The sequence below is a fragment of the Artibeus jamaicensis genome, unplaced genomic scaffold (genome assembly GCF_021234435.1).
Source record: "Artibeus jamaicensis isolate MK-2021 breed Jamaican fruit bat unplaced genomic scaffold, CSHL_Jam_final scaffold_916, whole genome shotgun sequence".
Taxonomy (NCBI): domain Eukaryota; kingdom Metazoa; phylum Chordata; class Mammalia; order Chiroptera; family Phyllostomidae; genus Artibeus; species Artibeus jamaicensis.
Window position 1 is genome coordinate 940934 of NW_026522059.1, and position 20246 is coordinate 961179.

Here is a 20246-nt window from a genome sequence, read left to right on the forward strand (position 1 = left end):
TCTAGCGCCTGCAGCCCGGCGTCCCCTCAGACACCACTGGTGTGTGTGGCCTTGGCCTTCCTGCCCTGTCCATGGCCAGCCCTCTGGTGGCGGCCGTGCGTGTGTGGTGTGTTTGCAGGTGCTGCTTGTGGGCCCAGGTCTAATGTCTCAATGTAAACTGAGCTTGTGGCCATCTCACCTGAGGGCCAGCGCGGGAGCTCCGCCGCCCTGCCCCCACCCCTCCCCTGAGGCTCCTGAGTCGGGGTGCCCTCTCCCGGACCCTTGGCCACCCTGGCCCTCTCCCACTGTTGGGACACCCCCTCTGTGGCTCTCCTGCGGCTAGTTCACTCACTCTGGTCCGTGTTCTGCCACAGCAGGCCTCTCCCCTCCTGGCCAGACCAGGCCCTGGCAGCCCAGGCACGGTGTGGCCCTCCCTTGGGACCCCTCACCTGCTCACGGCCCAGGAGGACCCTGACCTCCCAGGGCTCAGGTGGGGTCATGCTCTCCTTGTGCCTGGTAGGCGTTCAGCTGGGACTCACACAGCCACGCATTTTCCTTGTTTATTGCACCGTTGACGTCATCTACAGTCCAGCATCTGCTGCTCCAAGCCCCGCTGCCTACTCTGGGACTGGCTGAGTGGTCGGAGCCACGTGGGCGGCTGGTAGGGACGGTGGCGCTGCAGGCAGGGGCCTCGTGTGTGGGTTTGCTGTGCCCCGACCAGCCCTTTGTACCCGGCCACGGAGACGAGGCGTGTGGCTGGCAGCCAGCCCTGTGCCCTGGGTCCCCCGGGCTCCCAAGCTGTTTGCTGAGTGTCCTCCTGTGAAGCTGGCTGGACAGGATGTTGCTGCTTTCTTGTGAATGTCTTCTTCCTAGTTACCACAGCAACACCATCAACTTAACTGATCTAGTTACTGTTGGTTTATCCATTTGGCTATGAAATTTTAAACACAAAGTTGAACAGCCTTCCCGGAGAACACTGCGTCCTCACCATTGACACCTCCCCGGGGCACCTGCTGGCCTGGCGGCAGCAAAGTGGGCACCAGAGGCCACAGCGCCTGTTACTCAGGGTTCTGCTCTGAGGCCTTAACTTTCATGTTTATTTTGCTTCAGTAATCACATGGAAAACGTGTTTTAAAACTGTACATACTGTTGGCCGAAAGTATCCTTGGTGCAGCAGCAAAATGAAATGTCACAGCAGGAAAGTTGTGAGTGACCTGGCTGTGGCCACCGGCCGGAGCTCCCAGGGGCACTCTGGGCGGCCAGTGTCCACCCGGATGCCGGGGACATTCGTCTTTTTGAATTGAGAATGCACCCCTGAACTTGAACAAGACCAGGACACCTGGCTCTGGGCCTGCCGTGTGAGGAGGACGAAGGGCAGGCTCCCCAGCTCGGGTGTCCTCTGCTGTCCACAGGGAAGCCCGTGAACTTGAGCTTAGTGGAGGCTGAACTTGAACCTGAGGAGGCTGCCACGTTTTGTGGGAAAACACCAGATCGAAAATATACAAGCCCTCCAAGGTAACCTCAGCAACTGGTGGGAGGTGTGTGCGGTGGGACAGTGGTCCTGACCCGCCACTCCGGGGCCCAGTGCGGTTGGTGGCTCTCCCCGTGGCCTTTCCAAGTGCTCAGTGGCCATGTTCTGGTCAGGACACCTCGTGCCCTAGAAGGTCCCGCCTGGTCACTTCTCTGCCCAGAGTTGGAGATGCAGGCATGGGCTGGAGCCAAGCCGGGACCTCCCCCCGGGCACCTCGCACAGAAAGGCATGTGGCGCTCAGCGAGGGGGTGGGAGGCCAGGGGCAGAAACTGGGGGGGCCTCTTTGAAGACAAGAAGTTTATTTTCTCACTTGAGAAACGTTCCCACGGCCGCTGTGGGATGCTGCCTGCCCCCCGGCTGCTGTCAGCAGGGCACCACGTGTGCCCCCCAGGGCCGGGCTGTCGCGGGCGCTCACCCCTTGGAGGGGCCTGGTTACGCGGGACGGGGGTGTGGTGCACTAGGCCCCGAGGTCCACGCTCAGTGGGCTGAGCAAGAGGTGGTCTCGGGGCTTGAACTCACGTTTCTCTAAAAGATATGGGGCGTCTTTGTGTGCTTAGTTTGTGCCTCGGGCGAGCAGGGAGACGGGTCTTCCTTCCCCGCCCACACGCCGTGTGGGGTCTGAGTCCTGTGGGAACGCGGCCTCCAAACACTGCTGCTCCTTCATTCGCTCACCCTTTCAGGGGTCAGCCACTGGACACCGAGGCCCGAACTGAGCTTTCGGTGTCCCGCCCACGGAACCCGGCCGGACGGGAGGCGCAGAGGCCCTTGCACCAGGTCTGTCCCTGCGCTCCGCCTCGAGGACTCTGGCTTCAATGGGGCTGACGGTGCTGGGCAGTGGCAGGTCCTCACGGGCAGGCTGAGGGTCCCCGTCCTCAGTCCTGTCCCCACGTCAGTGTCCACCTCAGCCCAGGTGGGCTCTTCCTCCGACGAGGCGCCTCAGCGCACCACCTGGGCTGCCTGCAGAAAGGCCCTTTTGGGCAGCATGGGTCGGGGACCGTCCCTGTGGGCTGGGGTCGCAGTGGCCTACGTGACCAACATTGGGGTCCCCATCATGCACATTACTGGTCAGATGCCAGGAACACGCGTGTCTGTGGTTCCCATGCAGGAAAGGACAGGAAGGGGGGAGTGGCCACGCGCCCGGACCCGGCGACTTCACGGAGACCTGTGCTCTGGACAGAGCTCCGCCCACGGAGCTCCGCCCACAGGAGAGGTAGGCCAGCCTGCGGGGGCCGGGCGGGCCCAGCGTGCTCCAGGCTCCTGGGGCCTCCACGGGGCGGGGGTCGGGGTCGCTGTGGGCACGAGGGCTCAGGTACAGGCGGAGTGGTGCACCCTGGTGTCTCACGAAGCCTGGCGTGTGGGGCTCTGCCAGACTAGTGTCCTCGGGAACTTGGCCGGGACCAGGGGTCCTCACATGCGCCCCCACGGTGGGCAAGGCCCAGGCCCCAGCTTAGCTTCCGGGCACCGAGGCTGCTCCTCTCGTCGCTGCTGACGTCTGTGTGACATTCCGGTCATTCGGACGCCGACAGATGCGGCAGGAGAGCTTCCATGGGAGTTCGGCTGCTGTACTCTGGGCACGGTGAGGAAAGAGGCAACTTCCAGACTGAGCCCCCGCTTGTTCCGAGGCTGCGGAGACCCTGTCCTGCACTGTGTCTCCTTTGAGTTGGTAAAAAAACCTACTTTCTCTGTGGCTTGATCTCTTCCTTCATATTAGAAATGGTCCTCAACCGCCGGCGCTCTGTGCACAAGGGAGTGAAGGCGATGACCAGCCGCCGTGGAGGTCGGAGCCGCCAGACCGCCCTTGAGGCGGGGCGTGTCCCCCGGGGTGGGCCTGACCCCTCGTGTCTGCAGGTGACGTCCCTCCGAGGGGGACCGGTGTTCGGACCGCTGTCGGTTTTTAGAGCAGGAGGCGGGGGAGGGGAGGGAAACGCCCGTCAGCTGCCTCTCGAAAGCCTTCCCGGGACCGGCCTGCAGCCCAGGCAGGTGCCCTGACCGGGAGTCGAACCAGCGACTCCTGGGTTTGCAGCCCGTGCTCCAGGCACTGAGCCCCACCAGCCAGGGCTGTTTGTTTTAAGTCACTGCACTTTTCTTTCTACTGGATGGGAAATGAGCTTCCCATTCCGGGGACCCCGGGTTCTTCACAGGCTCCTTCTACAGCACCGACGCCTCCTTCAGAATCGAGTCTTCCATTCTCAGGCGCTCCCTTTAAAGTGCCTGGCTGTGCCCGGCAGCCGCTGCTGCTCTCACCACTGACCGTCTTCCTTAGACGCCCAGACTAGCCAGTCTCCCCGGCCTCCCGCGGCGGTTTCAGCACCTGCCGACGACCGGTGAGCAGGACAGTCTACGTATACGCGCGTGGCGGTGGGGGGCTTTCCTTCCAAGAACAGTTGCTTTGGCTTCTGGCACCTGGCAGGTCGCACACCGGGCGGGTCCGGCACACACACCGGGCACACACCCGAGGCCCCAGCTGTCCCCTCCCTGGTGGCCCAGGTTGATGTGCATCCACTCGGCGGGGAGCTCTGTCCCCACGCCTGCCCCTGCCTGCCACGCAGTCCTGCAGCCTCAGCTCACACCTCACCTGGGTGCCCACGAGAGCCCCAGACCAGCGCTGTCTGGGGGGTCCCGCCGGCAGCTTTGGGGTCCCATTGCCACAGGGGGGGCACCGGCCTCAGGACCGCACAGATCTGTCGTGACGACATGGTCACCACGGCCAAGTTCCACGACGTGCACCCAAACATCTTCCCCCACAGACTCTTCTTCCCCATGTGGCAGACACGTGTGCCGTCACCATCGCCCTGCGATGTACAGCTGGGTCACGGGCTACTGCTGCCGGAACCGTGCACTGTGATGTCCCAGGAGCAGTGTGTTTCTTACACGCACACCCCAGCGCACTTTGCACACGCTGTATCCACCTGTGCACGCGGTGGTTGGACAGCCCACTCGGGAACCCGCCCTGGGAGCAGCCGGGCTGCTCCCTCCCCTGCCCTCCCGGTGCCTGTCCTGCCCCCCCCCCGCCCCCCCGTGCGGCACATCCGTGTCCCTGGAGCAGCAGCACTGAGCCCGGCCGGGGTGCTTAGGACACATCTGCTGAACGGACAAAGGTCTAACACGTCTTCTTGTGTTGCAGGCCCCAGGGCCACGGGGGCAAGTGCCGGCCGCTCCTCTGCCCCCACCTGGCACCCGCCCTGCTCACGTCACACCCCGACCCCCCGGGCACAGGGACCTCGCGCTCTGATGGGAACACGGACGTGCACAGCAGCACCAACACGGGAGGAGACGGGCGAGCGACTGAAGCGGTGCTGCCGCCACGCGGTGCGTCAGGGACGTGGAGGTGGGACCCCAGTGCTGGCCGCGGCCTGTAACACAGGCCCCCGTGGCGGGCGCGCTCCCCGCCGAGGGTGGGGGCTGGCCTGGGGGGCCAAGGAGTCACCCTTTGGGTGTCAGAGTCTGTCTTAACAGCATGGTGGTTACAAAGGTTGAAATGAATTGTGTCTCTCAAATCCCATAAAATTAAAACGCTTAACAGCCACACTCGGCACCACGTGCAGGTCACGCCCCAGAAGGAACAGTGAGCCGCGAGAACAAGAGGAGCTGATGCGGTGGACACGGGCCACCGTCACACGTCCCCTTCTCCGGGAGTGTCTGGAGACCCTACCGTCCCCTCCGGCTGCTCCCGCGTGAGGGGGCCACAGACCCACCGTTAGCGGCAACTCACACCACTGAGAGGCCCCCACCCCTGAGCACGCTTTCCTGCCCCGAGTCCCCGTGTCACTCTCTGCTGTGGACCTGCTGGTGCTGGATGAGGTGGAAGCTCAGGCGGAAGGCGCGGCCACACTGGGCGCAGCGGAACGGCCTCTCCCCTGTGTGGACCCTCTGGTGCCGGAAGAAGCCCGACAGGGCCCGGAAGGCGCGGCCGCACTCGGTGCACTGGTAGGGCTTCTCGCCGGTGTGGATGCGCCGGTGCTCACTGAGGAAGGAGCTGCGGCTGAAGGCGCGGCCGCACTCCCGGCAGGCGAAGGGCTTCTCCCCGGTGTGCACCCGCTGGTGCTGGATGAGGTTGGAGCTCTGGCTGAAGGCCTGGCCGCACTCCCGGCACTCGTAGGGGTTCTCTCCGTGGTGGGTGCGCTGGTGCCGGGCCACGTTGGAACTGTGGACGAAGGCCTGGCCGCACTCCCGGCACTCGTACAGCCTCTCCCCGGTGTGGATTCTCCGGTGCTTGGTGGCGTCGGACCTCTGGCCGAAGGTCCTGCCGCACTCGGCACAGCGGTAGGGCTTCTCCCCAGTGTGCACCCGCTGGTGCCGGAGGAGGTTGAAGCTCTGGCTGAAGGCCTTCCCGCACTCGCGGCACACGTAGGGCCTCTCCCCGCTGTGGGTGCGCTGGTGCCGGACGACAAGCGAGCTGTGCACGAAGGCCTTGCCGCAGTCCCCGCACGCGTAGGGCTTCTCCCTGGCGTGGGCGCTCTGCTGTCTGGCGGCGGGGGTGTCGCAGTGGTAAAGCCGTCCTGTCCGGTGGCTGCTGCCGTCCGCCGCAGGGCCCTCGTTCAGCGAGACACCTGATGCGGTCTCAAGGCCACTCCGCCCTCCAGTTTCCTCACGGGGGGCCGGCCCCCGGGGGGCCTCCTGGGGCTTCTCTCCAGCTCCCTCGTTCCCACGAAGGTCCAGAGACGCCAGGGCCTGGGCGGGCCCCCGACACAGTCCCGGCGCCTGCTCTCCTTGGTGGTCCCCTTCTTCCACAGCCACTTGCTGCCATGTCGACCCTGTGCTCTGAGCCTCGAGGGCAGCAGCTTGGTGGCCACATGACGCCCGTGGAGAGGGAGCTGGAAGAGAGGGTCAGCGTGGTCTCAGACACGAGAAACTCTGGGCTGCCCTGTGCTGCAGGGGCCCCGGTGCCCCCCGGCCACGCCGGGAAGACGGCACGAGGTCGGTGCGCACCCGGTACCTGTGTGCGGTCCTTGCTCGGCTGCCCTTTCCAACCTCTAGGGACAGACACAGGGCTGGGGACAGAGTGTCAGGGTAGGGATAGGGACAGACACAGGCTGGGGACAGAGTGTCAGGGTAGGGATAGGGACAGACACAGGGCTGGGGACAGTGTGTCAGGCTCCTTCCCTCTGACTCCGGGAAACCTGAGCCTCTGCCCCCATCAGCCCAGCCCCAAGAGCGGAGATGCCAGGCCCTGGGCCCCACTCAACTGTTCTGACTCTGGGCTCCAGGAGCGACACTGTCTCTGGCGAGCCCCCCACCTGCCACCTTGAGGGGCTGTGTGTGCGGAGCAGACTCTGACCCAGGTGTCAGCAGCAGAGTGCGCACAGTGAGCTGGGAGCCAGTGGGGCTGCCGTGGTGAGGTGGCAGGTGGAGGCCCCTTGGCTCCTGGCACGGAGCAGGTGCCCATGTAGACGAGCGTCTGGGACGTGGCACCACAGCCTGGGGACACCAGGAGGCTGTGTGGTCTCTGCAGCGTCACCAGGGTCTCCTGCGACAGGTGGCCCGGGACAAGGGCAGGGCCAGCAGGGCACAGACACGAGGTCCAGAGAAGACCTGTCCACCCACGGGCAGGCACCTCACCTGCCGCAGTCCCTCAGGACGAGCACACCTGTGGGACGTGGGCAGGTGCCCGAGAGGCTTCCTGCCGGCCTCTGACGGGTGGGCTGCACTGTGGAGGGATGCGGGGGACAGGGTGCGTCTGTGTGAGGGAAGGTGGCATTGACCTCAGCGCTGGTCACGTAACAGCCAGTGACAGCAGCCACAGAAAACTGAACCTGAGACTCGGCTTTGTCTGCCCCGATGCGGCCCCAACCCAGCCCTCCCTTGTCAGCTGCTCTGGGCCAGGAAAGGACGCCCAGAACCTGCCTTGTTCCCGGATGTCTGCAGCCGGGGGACCTGAGAAGGGGTGCGGGGCGTGGCGGGGGGACCGGGAGGTGAGGACCACGGGTGCTGTGGCAGGAACAGCGTGGGGCAACTGTGTTCCCGCGGTCGGACTCGGGAACCCCCCACTCCTGGGCTCTGACCCCTCTGGCTGCCCAGCCCTCACCTGCACAGGTGTCCATCAGGGCGGCCCTCGCGTGGCGTCCTGCAGACACACCAGCAGTGGGGACACCTGTTCGAGTGAAAGGAAGGAAGGGGAGGAAGTGACAGGAGGAGTGGGGGGGGTCAGAGCCCCCGGGTCCTGAAGGAGCCACCTCACCCACGTGCCCGTCTGTCACTGGGACACCTGGGTGGCTCCATGCCTGCAGTCCCCTTGCTCCAGGGGGACCCAGCCCAGCACCTTCAACTGGCCCTCAGATGTCTAGAGAAAGCCACAGAGGTCTTCATATTCTTTGGTAATTATGGAATTTTTTAATATAAAAGAAGTAAAAATGGTGTAATTTTGGATTGAGGAAAGATTTCGCTAAGTGCAACGCCGAAATCTGACGGGTTTCACCACACCAGAACATCTAATGTTAAAAATAAAAAACTGGCCCTGGCTGGTGTGGCTCAGTGGACTGAGCACAGGCTGCAAACCAGGGGGTCATCAGTTCGATTCCCAGTCAGGGCACATGCTTGGGTTGTGGGCCAGTTCCCCAGTGGGGGGTGTGTGAGAGGCAACCACACACTGATGTTTCTCTCCCCCTCTCCCTCCCTTCCCTTCTCTAAAAATAAAGTCTTAAAAAAGCGAAAGTAAATAAAAAACTGGGGGAAGACTTTCCTCAAAGCAAAAGGGTAGATCTACACACTTCGCCTCCTCACACAACTGAAAAGTTACAACTAGACCTCGAGTGACACCCAAAACTGTCAGAAGACAGAGCTGTACGGAACTCCGACGACTGGGATAAGAAGAAGCCATGTTCACCCAGACAGGAAGGGCGGCCCCACCTTCATGTGTGGTGCACAAAGACAGGGACGGACCCGTGGGGACAGGGGTGCCGGCCCAGGCCAGACCGCATAGCCCAGGGTTCCGGAGACGGGAGGATGAATCCTCTCGACTTCTGCGTAATAACCGGAGGGGGTGGGGCGGTGGGAGAAACGGCCAGAATTTCAGAAGACTGTTCAAAGGGCCTCGTACACTTAGAGGGAATGTAAACCCACCCCCTGTGCCCCGCCCCCTACACGCCCACAGGTGCCTTTTCTCCAGCAGGCCCTGCTGCTGAGGGGCCACGGCAGCCCCACCTGGTACCCGGAAGCACAGGGAGGCGGCCACAACAAGGGGGCAGAGAAGCCCAAGCCAAAGAGCAGGACAAAACCCCAGAAAAAGAACTAGACGGAATGGACACAACCAACCCAGCAGACAGACACAGGGCTCACAACACGGGTGGTCAGGAGGCTCACAGGACTCGGCTCCGCAACAGTGTGAAGGAAGAATGGGGCCCACAAAGTGCAATAAAGACACAGCCATGCCCTGGCTGGTGTAGCTCAGTGGATTGAGCGTGGGCCTGCGAACCAGACAATCGCAGTTCGATTCCCAGTCAGGGCACATTCCTGGGTTGCAGGCCAGTTCCCTGCAGGCCAATTCCCAGCAGGGGACGCATGAAAGGCAACCATACAGTGATGTTTCTCTCGCTCTCTCCTTCCCTTCCCCTCTAAAGATTAAAAAAAAAAAGCCGCTGGGAACCATCGGTTGGGGGAGGAACCGGGATTCAAACCATCGATTTGGTACATCAGGGAGAAATAAGCATTCGACCAGAACAGCAAGCAAGGAGGAATCAATAAAAAAACCCTGTGAGTATGAGGACCTTCGGGGACATCTCCAAATGTCGGGAGAGGCAAGGACCTGCATCCAAGATGAAACTCTATCCAGCAAAGCTCTCATTTAGAATGGAAGGGCAGATAAGTGCTTCCCAGATAAGGTCAAGTTAAAGGAGTTAGTTCATCATCGCCCAGCCCTTATTATATGAAATGTTAAAGGGACTTAAAAAAATTAAAAATATGAACAGTAAAATGAAAGCAAACTCACAGCTATTAACAAATACCTAAAACAAACTTAGCAAACAATTAGAACAGGAACAGAACCACAAATGGAGATCACATGGAGGGTTAGCAACGGGAGTGGGGGCGGGGGAGGCACAGAGAACAAGTAGCATAGCCGGCGGGGAGAAAATAGGGGGAGGGCAGGAACAGTGTGGGAAACGGAGAAGCCAAAGAACTGCCACGAAGGACCCGCGGGCGCGAACTAAGGGGGAACTGGGTGGGAGGGGCGTAGAGGGGGAAATGGGACAACTGAAATAATAGAATGGAACTATTTTAAAAAGTGGGTAACAGTCATGAACACGCAACCCACCAAACATCAGGGCCAACACGCCTTCAGATCTAAGGCCCACGTTTGTCCCATCTCATGAGCAACTAAAAAGTGCAGTGAAAACCTCCATGTTTTACCCTGAGCAGATCCACCCGGTTCACCGCTGCGCGCCTGGCGGTCACGGGACAACGTGGCGGGGGGGGGGGTGGCCCCGCACTGACTCCCACTCCCGACACCGAAATCGTAATTTATCTGCACGGAAACTTCATCTGGAGGTTTGCAGACGAAACCGTGTAAATTAGGTCATTTCACATAAAGAGCAGGGCTGGTTAACCCCTGCCAGCAACTGGGGACGCAGCGACCCCTGGCGGCCGTCACGCTGGCCTGGGGAGGCTGCCCGCTTCCACTCGACCCGGCGGACCTGCGGCTCTCCCGCAGCGAAATCCCAGGACAGACACGCGGCCTTCATCCCGGGCCTCACGGTCGCACTCGGCACGACCCCAACGTCAGGCGCCCCACCTAGCCAGCCACCACTTACCTGCAGTCACCGCTGCTAGCCCCAAGCGCCAGGCCCTTCACAGGCGACGCAGACACTTCCGGCAGCTCTCTGGGCTGTGGGAGAACTGTGAGCTCAACTGCTCTGGAGGCCGCAGGGCGGGCACTTCCTGGACACTCTAGGCCTCTGGAGAACTGTGCTCTCAACGGCCCTGGAGGCCACGACACAGGTACTTCCTGGGCGCTCTAGGCCGGCAGAGGGCTGTGATCAGCGGCCCTGGAGGCCGAGATGCGAGCACTTCCTGGACACTCTAAGCATCTGGAGGACTGTGCTCTCAACTGCCCTGGAGGCCATGACACAGGTACTTTTTCCTGCACGCTCTTAGACTCTGGAGGACTATGCTCTTAGTTGCCCTGGAGGCCGCGATACAGGCACTCTCTGGACGCTCTAGGCCACCAGAGGACTGTGCTCTCAGCTGCCTTGGAGGACCTGCCGCGAACAGTTGCAACCACTTTTTTTAAGGCTGCTTCCTGCAATGCTCTAGGCCAGGGGTGTCAAACTCATTTTCACCGGGGCCATATCAGCCTCGAGGTTGCCTACAAAGGGCCAAATGCAACTTTAGAGCTGTATAAATGTAACTACTCCTTAACTAGGGGCAAAGGGCTGGCGCTGCCACTGGGTAGGAACAAGGTGCCAGGCCGGATTTGGCTGAGGGCCTTGTGTTTGCCACCTGTGCCGTAGGCTAATGGAGACTTGGGGACTGAATTGCCCTGGAGGCCGTGGGTGGGCACTTCTGGTGATGACCTAGACTGCCCCGTGAGTGCTCTCAGCTGTGTTCTGCAGCACAGGGGAGCTGCTGGGTCGCAGGCGGGTGGTATCCTGGTGTTGGCTTCCTTTTGAGACTCTTAAAAGCAGGGTCCCTAGCCCCAGTGCGAGGCCCCTCCCAGGCTGTTGTCCTGATCTTCATAGCAGCACCGGCTGCCTTTCTGCTCCCATGGGCATTCCAGAATCCTGGACTCTGCCAGTCCCCGCTCCCACACACCTGCCTGGTGCAGCCCCAGCATCTCCCACCTGGGCTCCACTGAGTCCAGGCAGGTGCAGGGATAAGGTCAGGGAAGTGGGTCCAGGTTTGGTGACCGAGCTGACTGCAGAGTGAGCAAATGGCAAAGTCAGCGCTAGTGGAGAAGGGGGAGCTTCAGGGAGAAGGAGGCCACAGACTCAGGAAGCTGCTCCATGGGGAGGAGCAGGAGAAAATAGAATGGGGGGAGCCACACGTCGCTGGTTCTTGTGAGAGGCCCAGCCCTCAGTCCTTATGTCCACTACCCGCACACGTGTGAATCCCCTGGCCTGACCTCAGTGCCCCGAAGGTGCTGCCGTGCAAACGAGGAAGGAGGAGGAGCTGGTGCTCAGCACGGGAAAGTGACAGCCCTCCCTCGGCCAGGCTGCACTGGGAGGGCAGAAAACCAGAGCCCCCAGAGCTCCGTGTTCACCGACGGTCAGTGCTGGGGCTGGGGGCTCTTGTTACTGCCCAGAGCATCTCAGACACCACAAGCTCAAGGACTGGAGCGTGCAGTTCCACCACCACCCAGAGATGAGATGAGGGAGCCAGACCTCAGTGGGCTGGCCCTTTGCTGGTGGTCAACAGCGGAGCCAGCTGGGAGGGGCCCAGGCCGTCTGAGTGTCCTGACCCAGTGCCAGAGCAGTTACTTCTTTTGGCCCAGAAATAGCCTCGGGCAGCAGAGGTGGAGAACCGAATGAAGACCCTAAGACACCTGCAGCCCAAGGAACGAAGGGTGGCTGTGGGCGGGGCAGTGCACCCTGAGGGAGGCCACCTCGCTCAGGTGCAGAAGGGGGACAGCCCCGCAGCTTTTTAGGACCCTGCACCCACCCTCCAGCTCCGCAGCTCCCGCCGCAGCTGGCCGCCCGACCTCGCAGCCCCTCGTCACTGCTCACCACTGCTGTCAACACAGTCTGCTCCCTCCACGTGCTCTTACTTATTTGTAACAAATTATGCAAAACGCATACATCCCAGTGGGATACCTCCGGTCTGAGGGCTGCTTGGCCCACAAGGCACTCAACAGGCCGGCCTGGCCTTGTACTTGGAGCCCAACTGCACCCTCCACGCGTGGGCCTGGTCGGTCTCTCCTCTCACCGCATAACCCAGGACAGTCCCCTTCTGAGCTCAGTCTGAGCTGGCTCCCAGGAGCTCTGCAGCGCCGGACCTGCCCCGGTGCCAGGCTCCAGCCCGTTCTAGGCGCCCTGGCCAGGCCCAGCCCAGGGCTCAGCCAGGTGGGGCCAACTCCTGGCTTTGCACTTCAAGGGTGGTCAGTGTAGGTTCACACGCACAGCTCCTGGACTGTCTGGCCCGTCACAAAAAGTTTTGGGGCACGTCCTGGCTGGTGTGGCTCAGTGAACTGAATGCCAGCTTGTGAACCAAAGGTCGTGGGTTCAATTCCCAGTCTCGGGCACGTGCCTGAGTTGCAGGCCAGGTCCCCAGTAGGGGGCACACGAGAGGCAACCACACATTGATGTTTCTCTTCCTCTCTCCCTTTACCGCTCTCTAAAAATAAAATAAAATAAAATAATAAAATAAAATAAAATAATAAAATGGTTTTTTTTTAATCTTAAAAAAAAAAAAGTATCAGACTTCAAGTCAACTTTCCAAAAAACAGCAAAATCGAGCCCGGGAAGTGGTGCTTCGGAGCCTGTCCTCAGCACAGATGCGTCTCTTCCTGTTACAGGAACAGTCACGGGTCGCGCCCCCTGGCGGCAGAACCACCGAACTGGCCCTCAGGCCGCAGGAACCGGGCAGAGCAGGCGGGACAGCAGAGCGGAGGGGGCGCCCTGGGACCCCCAGGCAGGGCGGGCTCTGGAGCGCGGGGGGAGGGGGGGGCCGGCGCGGGGTGGGGTGGCGGGACGGGGCGGCCGAGTGGCTGAGCGGCCGAGCCTCGAGAAGGCAAAATAGGGGCAAAGGGAACATCCACAGTAAGAAACTACTTAGAATTTTAAAGTCATCTTTCAAGTACAAACTAGAATTTACTAGGATTTCACTGTACACTGGTTGTTCTTCCTTAAAATGTTTTTGTAAAAAAAGAGCAATGTTTGCAGAGTGTATTCCTGTGGAAAGGAAGGCATTGCCGGGGGCGACGAGGAGCTGAGTTGCGGCGGGTCGGTCCGAGAGCCCCTCGTGCAGCGAAGCGGGAGGGGCAGAACGACGACGACAGCGGGGACAGACGTGAGGCAGAGGGACGCCGGCGGGAGACTTGTGGACGGTTCCCCGGGAGAAGGGGGCGGAGGAGGGGCCGTGGCGGAGACCGAGCCGCTGGGTCAAAGGGGGGGGCCGGAGAAGCATTTTCAGCGACAGGCCAGAAGCTGTCAGTCCCCCGAGCAGGCAGGGGGCGCCGCAGAGCAGCGGCGAAGGGACCCGACTGGGCGCGCGGGATGGTGGGGGAAGTCTAAAGCCGCTGAGTCCGGGTGGGACACAGAGCGGAGCGCCAGCCACGGGCTCCCTCGATCTGTGGGTCAAAAGCAGTGGGACCGCAAAGCAGCTGGAATAGCCGTGGCCTGGGAGTCCGACTGTGCTGACAGTTGACTTAGCGGGTGGATGGCTCGTCCTCGATGGTGACAGCTAACTGGGGGCGGGGGCGGAAGAAAGCATGGGCCCCAGCACCTTAGATCCGGGTTCGAGTCACACTGGGGGAGTGCTGTCTGAGCCCCGCCATGGCAATAGGGTGCAGGGGGCCCGTGCGCTGGGAGCGCTTGGAGCTGAGGTGTGCAGGGCGCCTCCGGCTGCTTGGAGGACCCGCTGGAGACCAGCCCAGGGGGCCAGCCTGGGGTGCTGCTGGGAACAGACTGGGGCTGGGAGAGCTCAGGGCAGGCAGGTTGGCCTGGCTGGCCTGAGAGCCTGGAGCTGTCCAAGGTGCTGGGCGGGGCACGCGCCCTTGCAAGGGTGTCAGAGAGGCAGGGCCCCGGACGGGGAGGAGCCAGGGGCCCACAAGGCGTGTAGGGCTCTGAGGCCGTGGGAAGGGTCTCGGGAAGCAGGCGGGGGGCGTCCAACTTACGGCTCCAGAGGCCCTCGCTGGGCTACAGTGGCGGGGGAGCAGGAGGCGAGGTCCAGCTGGTTGGAGTGGCCCGAGGGACGGTGAACTCCGGCCTGGACTGGAGAGCCCTACCGTCCATGGCGATTAGCTGGAGGAACTGACTGCTTAGCAAAGAACCGGAGGGGGCAGGAGACAGGGCCTGGGTACAGGCCTACTCATGTTGAGCGAGCCAGGTCATCTCCACCCCAAGGGTGGAGTTGGGAAGTAGAGTGGGAAGGGGCAGATTCTGGCCCATGCCAGAGCTGTCCTTTGGCTCGAGTTGCCTGTCTGCAATTTGGGGATGATTCCTGAAACATCCTGAGTGTGGCAGGGACGACTGCCTGCGCAGGAACGCCTGCTTTGAGGGGCTGGAGGACACCGGAAGTGCCCAAGCCAGGCGCACTGTCAAAGTCCTTGGGGGGGTGGGGAACAAATCCAGATACCCTGGCTCCACCGCAGGCCCACTGACTGTCTCCCCTGGGGTGGGGCCTGTGGTGGTACTGGGTGGTCCTTTATTGGGTTCTCACACCCCATGAAACACAGTCCTAGAAAATGCAAGGCAAGGGGCCAGTGCTTCATGGGGTTGGCCCCTGCAGGAGACGCCTGAACACCCAGCCAGGGGGATGCACAGGTGTTCCAAGAAGGGTTAGAGCTGGAACAAGGAGAGGGTGGGACTGTGGCAGACGGGTGGAACGGCTCCACTGTCAGAAGGCCCTGCAGGAAGGACCTCCCTTGGGCTTCTGGGTGGAGCTCAGTTCCTCCCCCAACCACACTGCAGTGGACTGACCTGTGGGCCAGGTGCGTGGCCCTTTCAGGGTCTCACCCTCGAGTCCCCACGGGCTTCTGCAGCCTGCACACTCACAGGCTGTGTGTGCTGAGACCTCTGTGAGCTGTGCCAAGCAGCACCGTCTGCACACGAGGCTTCAGGAGTTACTCTAGGAAAACATGGACCAAGTCCCCCAAAATCATGTCCCCTTTGTAGACCATGACCCCAAGAAAATTCTGCCCTGCTGAATCTCCTGTCTGCCTCACTTTGGGGGGAACCCCCTGGCTGTGACTTTGGTGTGAGCAGAAGGCACTGCTAGGTCCTGTCGCTGTGTGGGCATCAAGTCCAGCCTTCGTGCTGAGGCTACACAGGACCCTCCAGGTCTCCAGCCCACTCCACCGCTTCCCTGGTGGCACTGCCACGAGCGGTGGGGAGAAGGAGGCAGTTACCTTTGCCGGACTTCCTAGCCAAAGGGAATCAGCGCCAGGACGCCGTTGCTGCTGTGCATCAGCAAGGATGACTCAGAAGTGCTTTGACCCCGGAAGCTAACGTCCAGAGACTGTGTGGCCTCCAGCCCTCTCCCCTGGGGTGGCTCTCACCCAGTGGGGGTGCAGAACGGGGAGTCCAAGGCACTTAGTGGCCACAGGGCCCTGTGGACCAAGTGTAGCAGGCAGCAAAAATTGAGGTGTGGCTCCAAGTCGCAGCCTCGGGAGGGGCGGGGAACTGCCGAGTGTGGCGTGGCGCCACCCTGCCCAGGGTGGAACAGGCAGCACGAAGCGGGGCGCGGGCTGTTTGGCCCTCCGCCATCCCCACCCGGCTGAGCTCTCCCGGGGGCCTGGAGTCCAATGGCTCAGAGGTGGGCGCCACACACCTCCCGGAGCCTGAGGGGCTCAGTCCCCGGGGAAACTCGGACAGCCCCGGACCTCTCAGAAGACCAGAAGGGGCGCTCTTAGGGTCCCATGCTGCTCCGCCCCGAGACAGGCCCTTGGGGACAGTGAGCAGCCCTTGGCCTCAGCCAGGTGGAAGTGGCTCTGGTTACCACCAATTAAAAAGAATTTATTGGGGGCACTGGGGGCGCGGGGTGTGCGGCGCCAGCTGGGAAGGGTGAGGAGGCTGGAGCGCCGCCCACACCACGCCGGCCTGGCTGCAGCCGCTACTCCCGGTAGTGCACGCGCTGGTGCTGGATGAGCTGGGAGCTCTGGCCGAAGGCCTTGCCGCAGGCTCCGCAGGCAAAGGGCTTCTCGCCCGTGTGCGTCCGCAGGTGCCGGAAGAAGTGCGAGCGGCCGCGGAAAGCCTTGCCGCACTCGGCGCACTCGTAGGGCTTCTCGCCAGTATGGATGCGCTGGTGCTCAATGAGGACCGAGCTCCAGACGAAGGCCTTGCCGCACTGGCTGCAGGCGTAGGGCCTCTCGCCGGTGTGCAGCCGCCGGTGCCGCAGCAGGTTGGAGCTCTGGCTGAAGGCCTGGCCGCACTCACCGCACGCGTAGGGCTTCTCGCCGTTGTGTACGCGCAGGTGCTGCGTGAAGTGCGAGCTGTGGCTGAAGGCGCGGCCACACTCACCGCATTCGTAGGGCTTCTCGCCCGTGTGGATGCGGTGGTGCTGGATGAAGCCCGACCAGCCGCGGAAGCGCTTGTCGCACTCATGACAGGCGTAGGGCTTCTCGCCGGTGTGAATGCGCTGGTGCTTCAGCAGCAGCGAGTTGTACTTGAAGCTCTTGCCGCAGGCCTCGCACCCGTGTGGCTTCGCGCTGCGTGGGCCGCCCTGCAGAGGCCCCAGGCCTGAGCCCAGCTCCGAGCCGCCCTCAGTCCCCGAGGTTCCCAGCAGCCTGAGCCTCACATGCCAGGCACCCCTCTTGGGCAGGCAGGACCCAGCTCCCAGCGACTGGCCTGCGTGCTGCTCCAAGCCGGCCTCCTGCCCGAGGCTGCCCACACCCTCGGGTCTACAGGGCAGACCCCTCAGAAGGGTCCGCAGCGCCCCTCCGTCTGGGCCCACCTCATGTCCAGCATCCTGCAGATGGGGAGACGGCAGAGACTGCGCGGGCCCCGCCTCAGGATCTGAAAAGACATTTGGGAGAGGTAGCTAGTGCCCACCACCCACTGGGCCGCCCTGCCATTCTAGGACACCAACTGGCAGGGGTGCCACAGTGCAGGGGACCAGGCTGAGCACAGGCCTGACAGGAGCCAGACTCAGGGAAACCAGGGCCTCCGTTCCAGAGGGTGCCGCCCAGACCCCCGCAGGGGCCAGTGCGCCAGGCTGCTGCTGCACAGCTCTTCCCAGCGCTGCCCAAGGTCAGGTGGCAACTGCCATATCTTGGACCCCTGCAGGGTCTCCAGATGGGGCGGGGCTGTGCCTGGCAGACATCCCCAGCGCTTCTCCTGAGCAGGTAGGTAGGGGTGGGGGTGGGCAAGGGGCTGGAGGCCTGGTCAGCGTGCCTGTCAGCCAGGCTGTGGGTAGGAGGGGTTGGGAACCAGAGCTTGATCTGGGGGACAAGTGGAGGCCAGGGGTGCTGAGTCAGGAACCACAGTCAGACAGGCAGGTGGCTGTGGGGGTCTGGTTGGCACCCACAGGTGTGAGGAGTGGGACTGAACGGGCAAGCGGCCTGGGGGGACAGAGGTGAGCTCTGAGCCAGGGACCAGAGGGGCCCAGGGTCTGGGCAGTGGTGGCGCCTGGGGCGGTGAGGCTGCACAGAGCCTGGTGCGGGGCAGCCTCTGTTTTCCCACCCGGCCAGCAGGCTCCCTGCCCATCTGGACCCCCTCGGTGTCTCCCGCGCCAGACAGCTCCTCCTCCCATGGGGGCTGGGAGAGCACCTCAGGGCTTCTGCAAAGGCAGCCTGGGGTCCGGGGCTCATTCTCCCCTGACCCCCTCAAATTCAGGGCTCTCTCTCTGCAACCTGCCCGATGCTTCCTGCTCCTAGGTTATGACCCCAACACACAGCACCCCCTCCAGGGCCTCATCTCTACCCACACTCTCTCCTTCAGGGACAACCCTGGTAGCTCATGGGCACAGCCCACCCCGCCCCCCACTGGGCCACTTCTCCAGACACTTGGCTGTGGCTCAGGGTGATCTGGGCTGGAGCCACCAGGGCTGGTCTCTGCCAGTGCAGCCCGGGGTGGGGGTGGCCCCACTCTGTATGGGCTCTGGGCCTTCATCCTGGGCACCAGCTCTCTCCTCCTGCAGGGCTGGTGCAGTCCTTCAGAATGGCCCCTCCCCAGTCCTACGTCCTGCTGGCCCGACTCTCAAGAGGAGCTGTGGCTCGCTGCGCCCAGTCTCGGGCCAAGGGCACGGTGAGTCAGACAGATGTGGTCTGAACCCCGTGGGCTTCCCTGTCCCCATCAAAAACATGGAGACAGGACGTCCTACCTTGCCAAGATGTTTCAAAGGTGACATGAGAAACTGAAGGTAAAGCACAGGCCCCCAAGTCCTGACTGCACGTGGCAGGGGACGCGGCCGCAGGGGCCCTGGACAAGGCACCGGAACCACCGTGCAGGGAGGGTGGCCAGCCCGGCACACCTCCCACAGCCCAGAGCCTGGCCCTCGGCACCGCTGCCTCCCCAAGAATCTCAGCTTATCCGTGTCCTCCGCTGTGAGGGGTGAGGCCAGGCCTCCTGTGGACGGACACACGGGCACCCCCCTGGGGCTCCCTGGCATCTGAGCACAGGCAGGGCCCGGGGTACGACGTGCTTGGAGCTTGGACACCCCCCAAATTCCACACCTCGACAACCCCAGGCCCTGCCCAGGGGGTGCAGCAAGGTCCCTGGGGCTCCCAACACGAACCAGCACGCCCAGAGCCAAGAGACAACTTTCAAAATCTGCGGGGTGAGGGGCGGGTATGCGGGACTTGCTGAGGACCTAGGCACTGAGGCTGCGTGTGGTTTTGCCAAGATGCCACCCCCAAAGGAAACACAGTCTCAGGGGACTGTCCCCGGGGAATCTTTGCTCACGAAGCTCAGCCCCCAGCCTCAGCCAGCGCTGCCTGAGTCCCAACCCTGGGCGGCTGTGCGGGGTGCCAGTACCGTGTCGCCGACTGCGGGAGCGGAGCTGGGCCTCCGGGTGGTGGGCTCCAGGTGTTCCCGGCGACTTGAGACTGACGGGGGGCGGGACACGAGGGGGCTGCTGACGGCCCCCCAGGGCTGCCATCTTCCCCAAGGCCTGACGAAGGCAGGCGTGCTCGCCCGGGGCCTGGGGAGACAAGAACCGGGGCAGGGTGAGGGGTGAGGGGGCGCGTGGGGGGCAGGGCAGCGGCAGCTGCTCACCAGCCTCCGGGAGCTGGGCTGGAAGGACCAGCGCGCCCGGCGGAGGCCTCCTCTGCGCTCGGGGACAACCCGCGCCCCCCAGGCCGGTGTCAAGGTCACGCGACGGCGGCCTCGGGGCGGAGCTCGCGGGGACGAGGCGCGAGGGCTTACGGTGTCCGGCGTCCCCGCCCCTACCCAGCGCCCACTCACCTTCGGAGTCTGCGGACGCCGCGCCCGAACTCCCGCCCGCGCCGGCCGGAAGTGAACCCGCGCCCGCCCCGCCCCGGCCGAGCGCATTTCCGGCCGCTCTGGGCGCCTGGAGGACTGCGGCCTCGGCGGCCCCGAGGCTGGCGATGGGAGGACACACTTGACCACGTCGTCCCAGGTCTGCTGCTCCGGAGCCGCCCCCCTTCCCGCCTGCGCCCTCTCCTCCCCGTGCCCGGCCGCCCTGCGTCGCCCCGCCGGGCTCGTTCGGCGAGATGACGGCGGACCCGGGGCTCTAGCTGCTCCACGCTGAGACGCAGCGCTCGCCGCGTTCTCTGCCCGCCTGCGCCTCGCCTCGTCCCCGGCCCTGCCGGGCTCCGCCGCCTGAACGGGCACCTCGCCAAACAAGTGCTCCGTTTTCTGCCGAAAGCTGCCTCTCCCAGGTTCCAGCTGCTAAATCAAAACCTGGCCGGCAACTCCCCGACCCTCGCTGTGTGGGACACCCAGCAGCGTCCCCTGTCCCCACCCACCAGGTACCAGTGGCACCTCCTCTCAGTTGTTGACAACCAAAAACGCCCCCAGGCGTTGTCTGCGAACCCTTCTGGGTGACTAACTCACCCCTGCTGCACAGGCAGACTGAGCAAGTAGGCCTGAAGGGCCGCCCCAGCCCTTCAGAGATGAGGACCTCAGGGCCGGGGTCCCAGGCTCCGGGGGGCCTCCCAGACCACCCCCCACCCGCCAGGAGTCAGGAC

General features: G+C 63.1%; 1 protein-coding gene and 1 long non-coding RNA gene across 2 annotated transcripts; one reads left to right on the forward strand and one right to left on the reverse strand.

The window, feature by feature from the left end:
- Nucleotides 1–1210: 1210 nt before the first annotated feature.
- Nucleotides 1211–5144, forward strand: LOC128626713 (uncharacterized). The gene is made up of 6 exons (XR_008390762.1): nucleotides 1211–1494; nucleotides 2191–2284; nucleotides 2616–2720; nucleotides 3222–3834; nucleotides 4635–4819; nucleotides 5056–5144. It is a non-coding gene; the product is annotated as an uncharacterized LOC128626713 (long non-coding RNA).
- A 131-nt stretch (nucleotides 5145–5275) lies between these two features.
- LOC119064769 (zinc finger protein GLI4) lies at nucleotides 5276–20066 on the reverse strand. The gene is made up of 4 exons (XM_053660896.1): nucleotides 19501–20066; nucleotides 19072–19237; nucleotides 16215–17112; nucleotides 5276–5954 (listed from the first exon to the last, which is right to left on the reverse strand). Exons 1-4 carry the CDS (start codon nucleotides 19585–19587, stop codon nucleotides 5276–5278), a joined length of 1830 nt encoding a protein of 609 aa, XP_053516871.1. The 5' UTR covers nucleotides 19588–20066.
- Nucleotides 20067–20246: the final 180 nt, after the last annotated feature.

Bases quoted from the DNA above. Each gene is read 5' to 3' on its own strand.
- LOC119064769 (XM_053660896.1), bottom strand. From the start codon at position 19,587: ATGCGCTCGGCCGGGGCGGGGCGGGCGCGGGTTCACTTCCGGCCGGCG. The intron at 19,238-19,500 runs GTGAGTGGGCGC...TTGTCTCCCCAG, and splicing joins GGCGTCCGCAGACTCCGAAG to GCCCCGGGCGAGCACGCCTG. The intron at 5,955-16,214 runs GTAGCGGCTGCA...CGCCCACGCCAG, and splicing joins CAGCGCGTGCACTACCGGGA to GGAGAAGCCCTACGCGTGCG.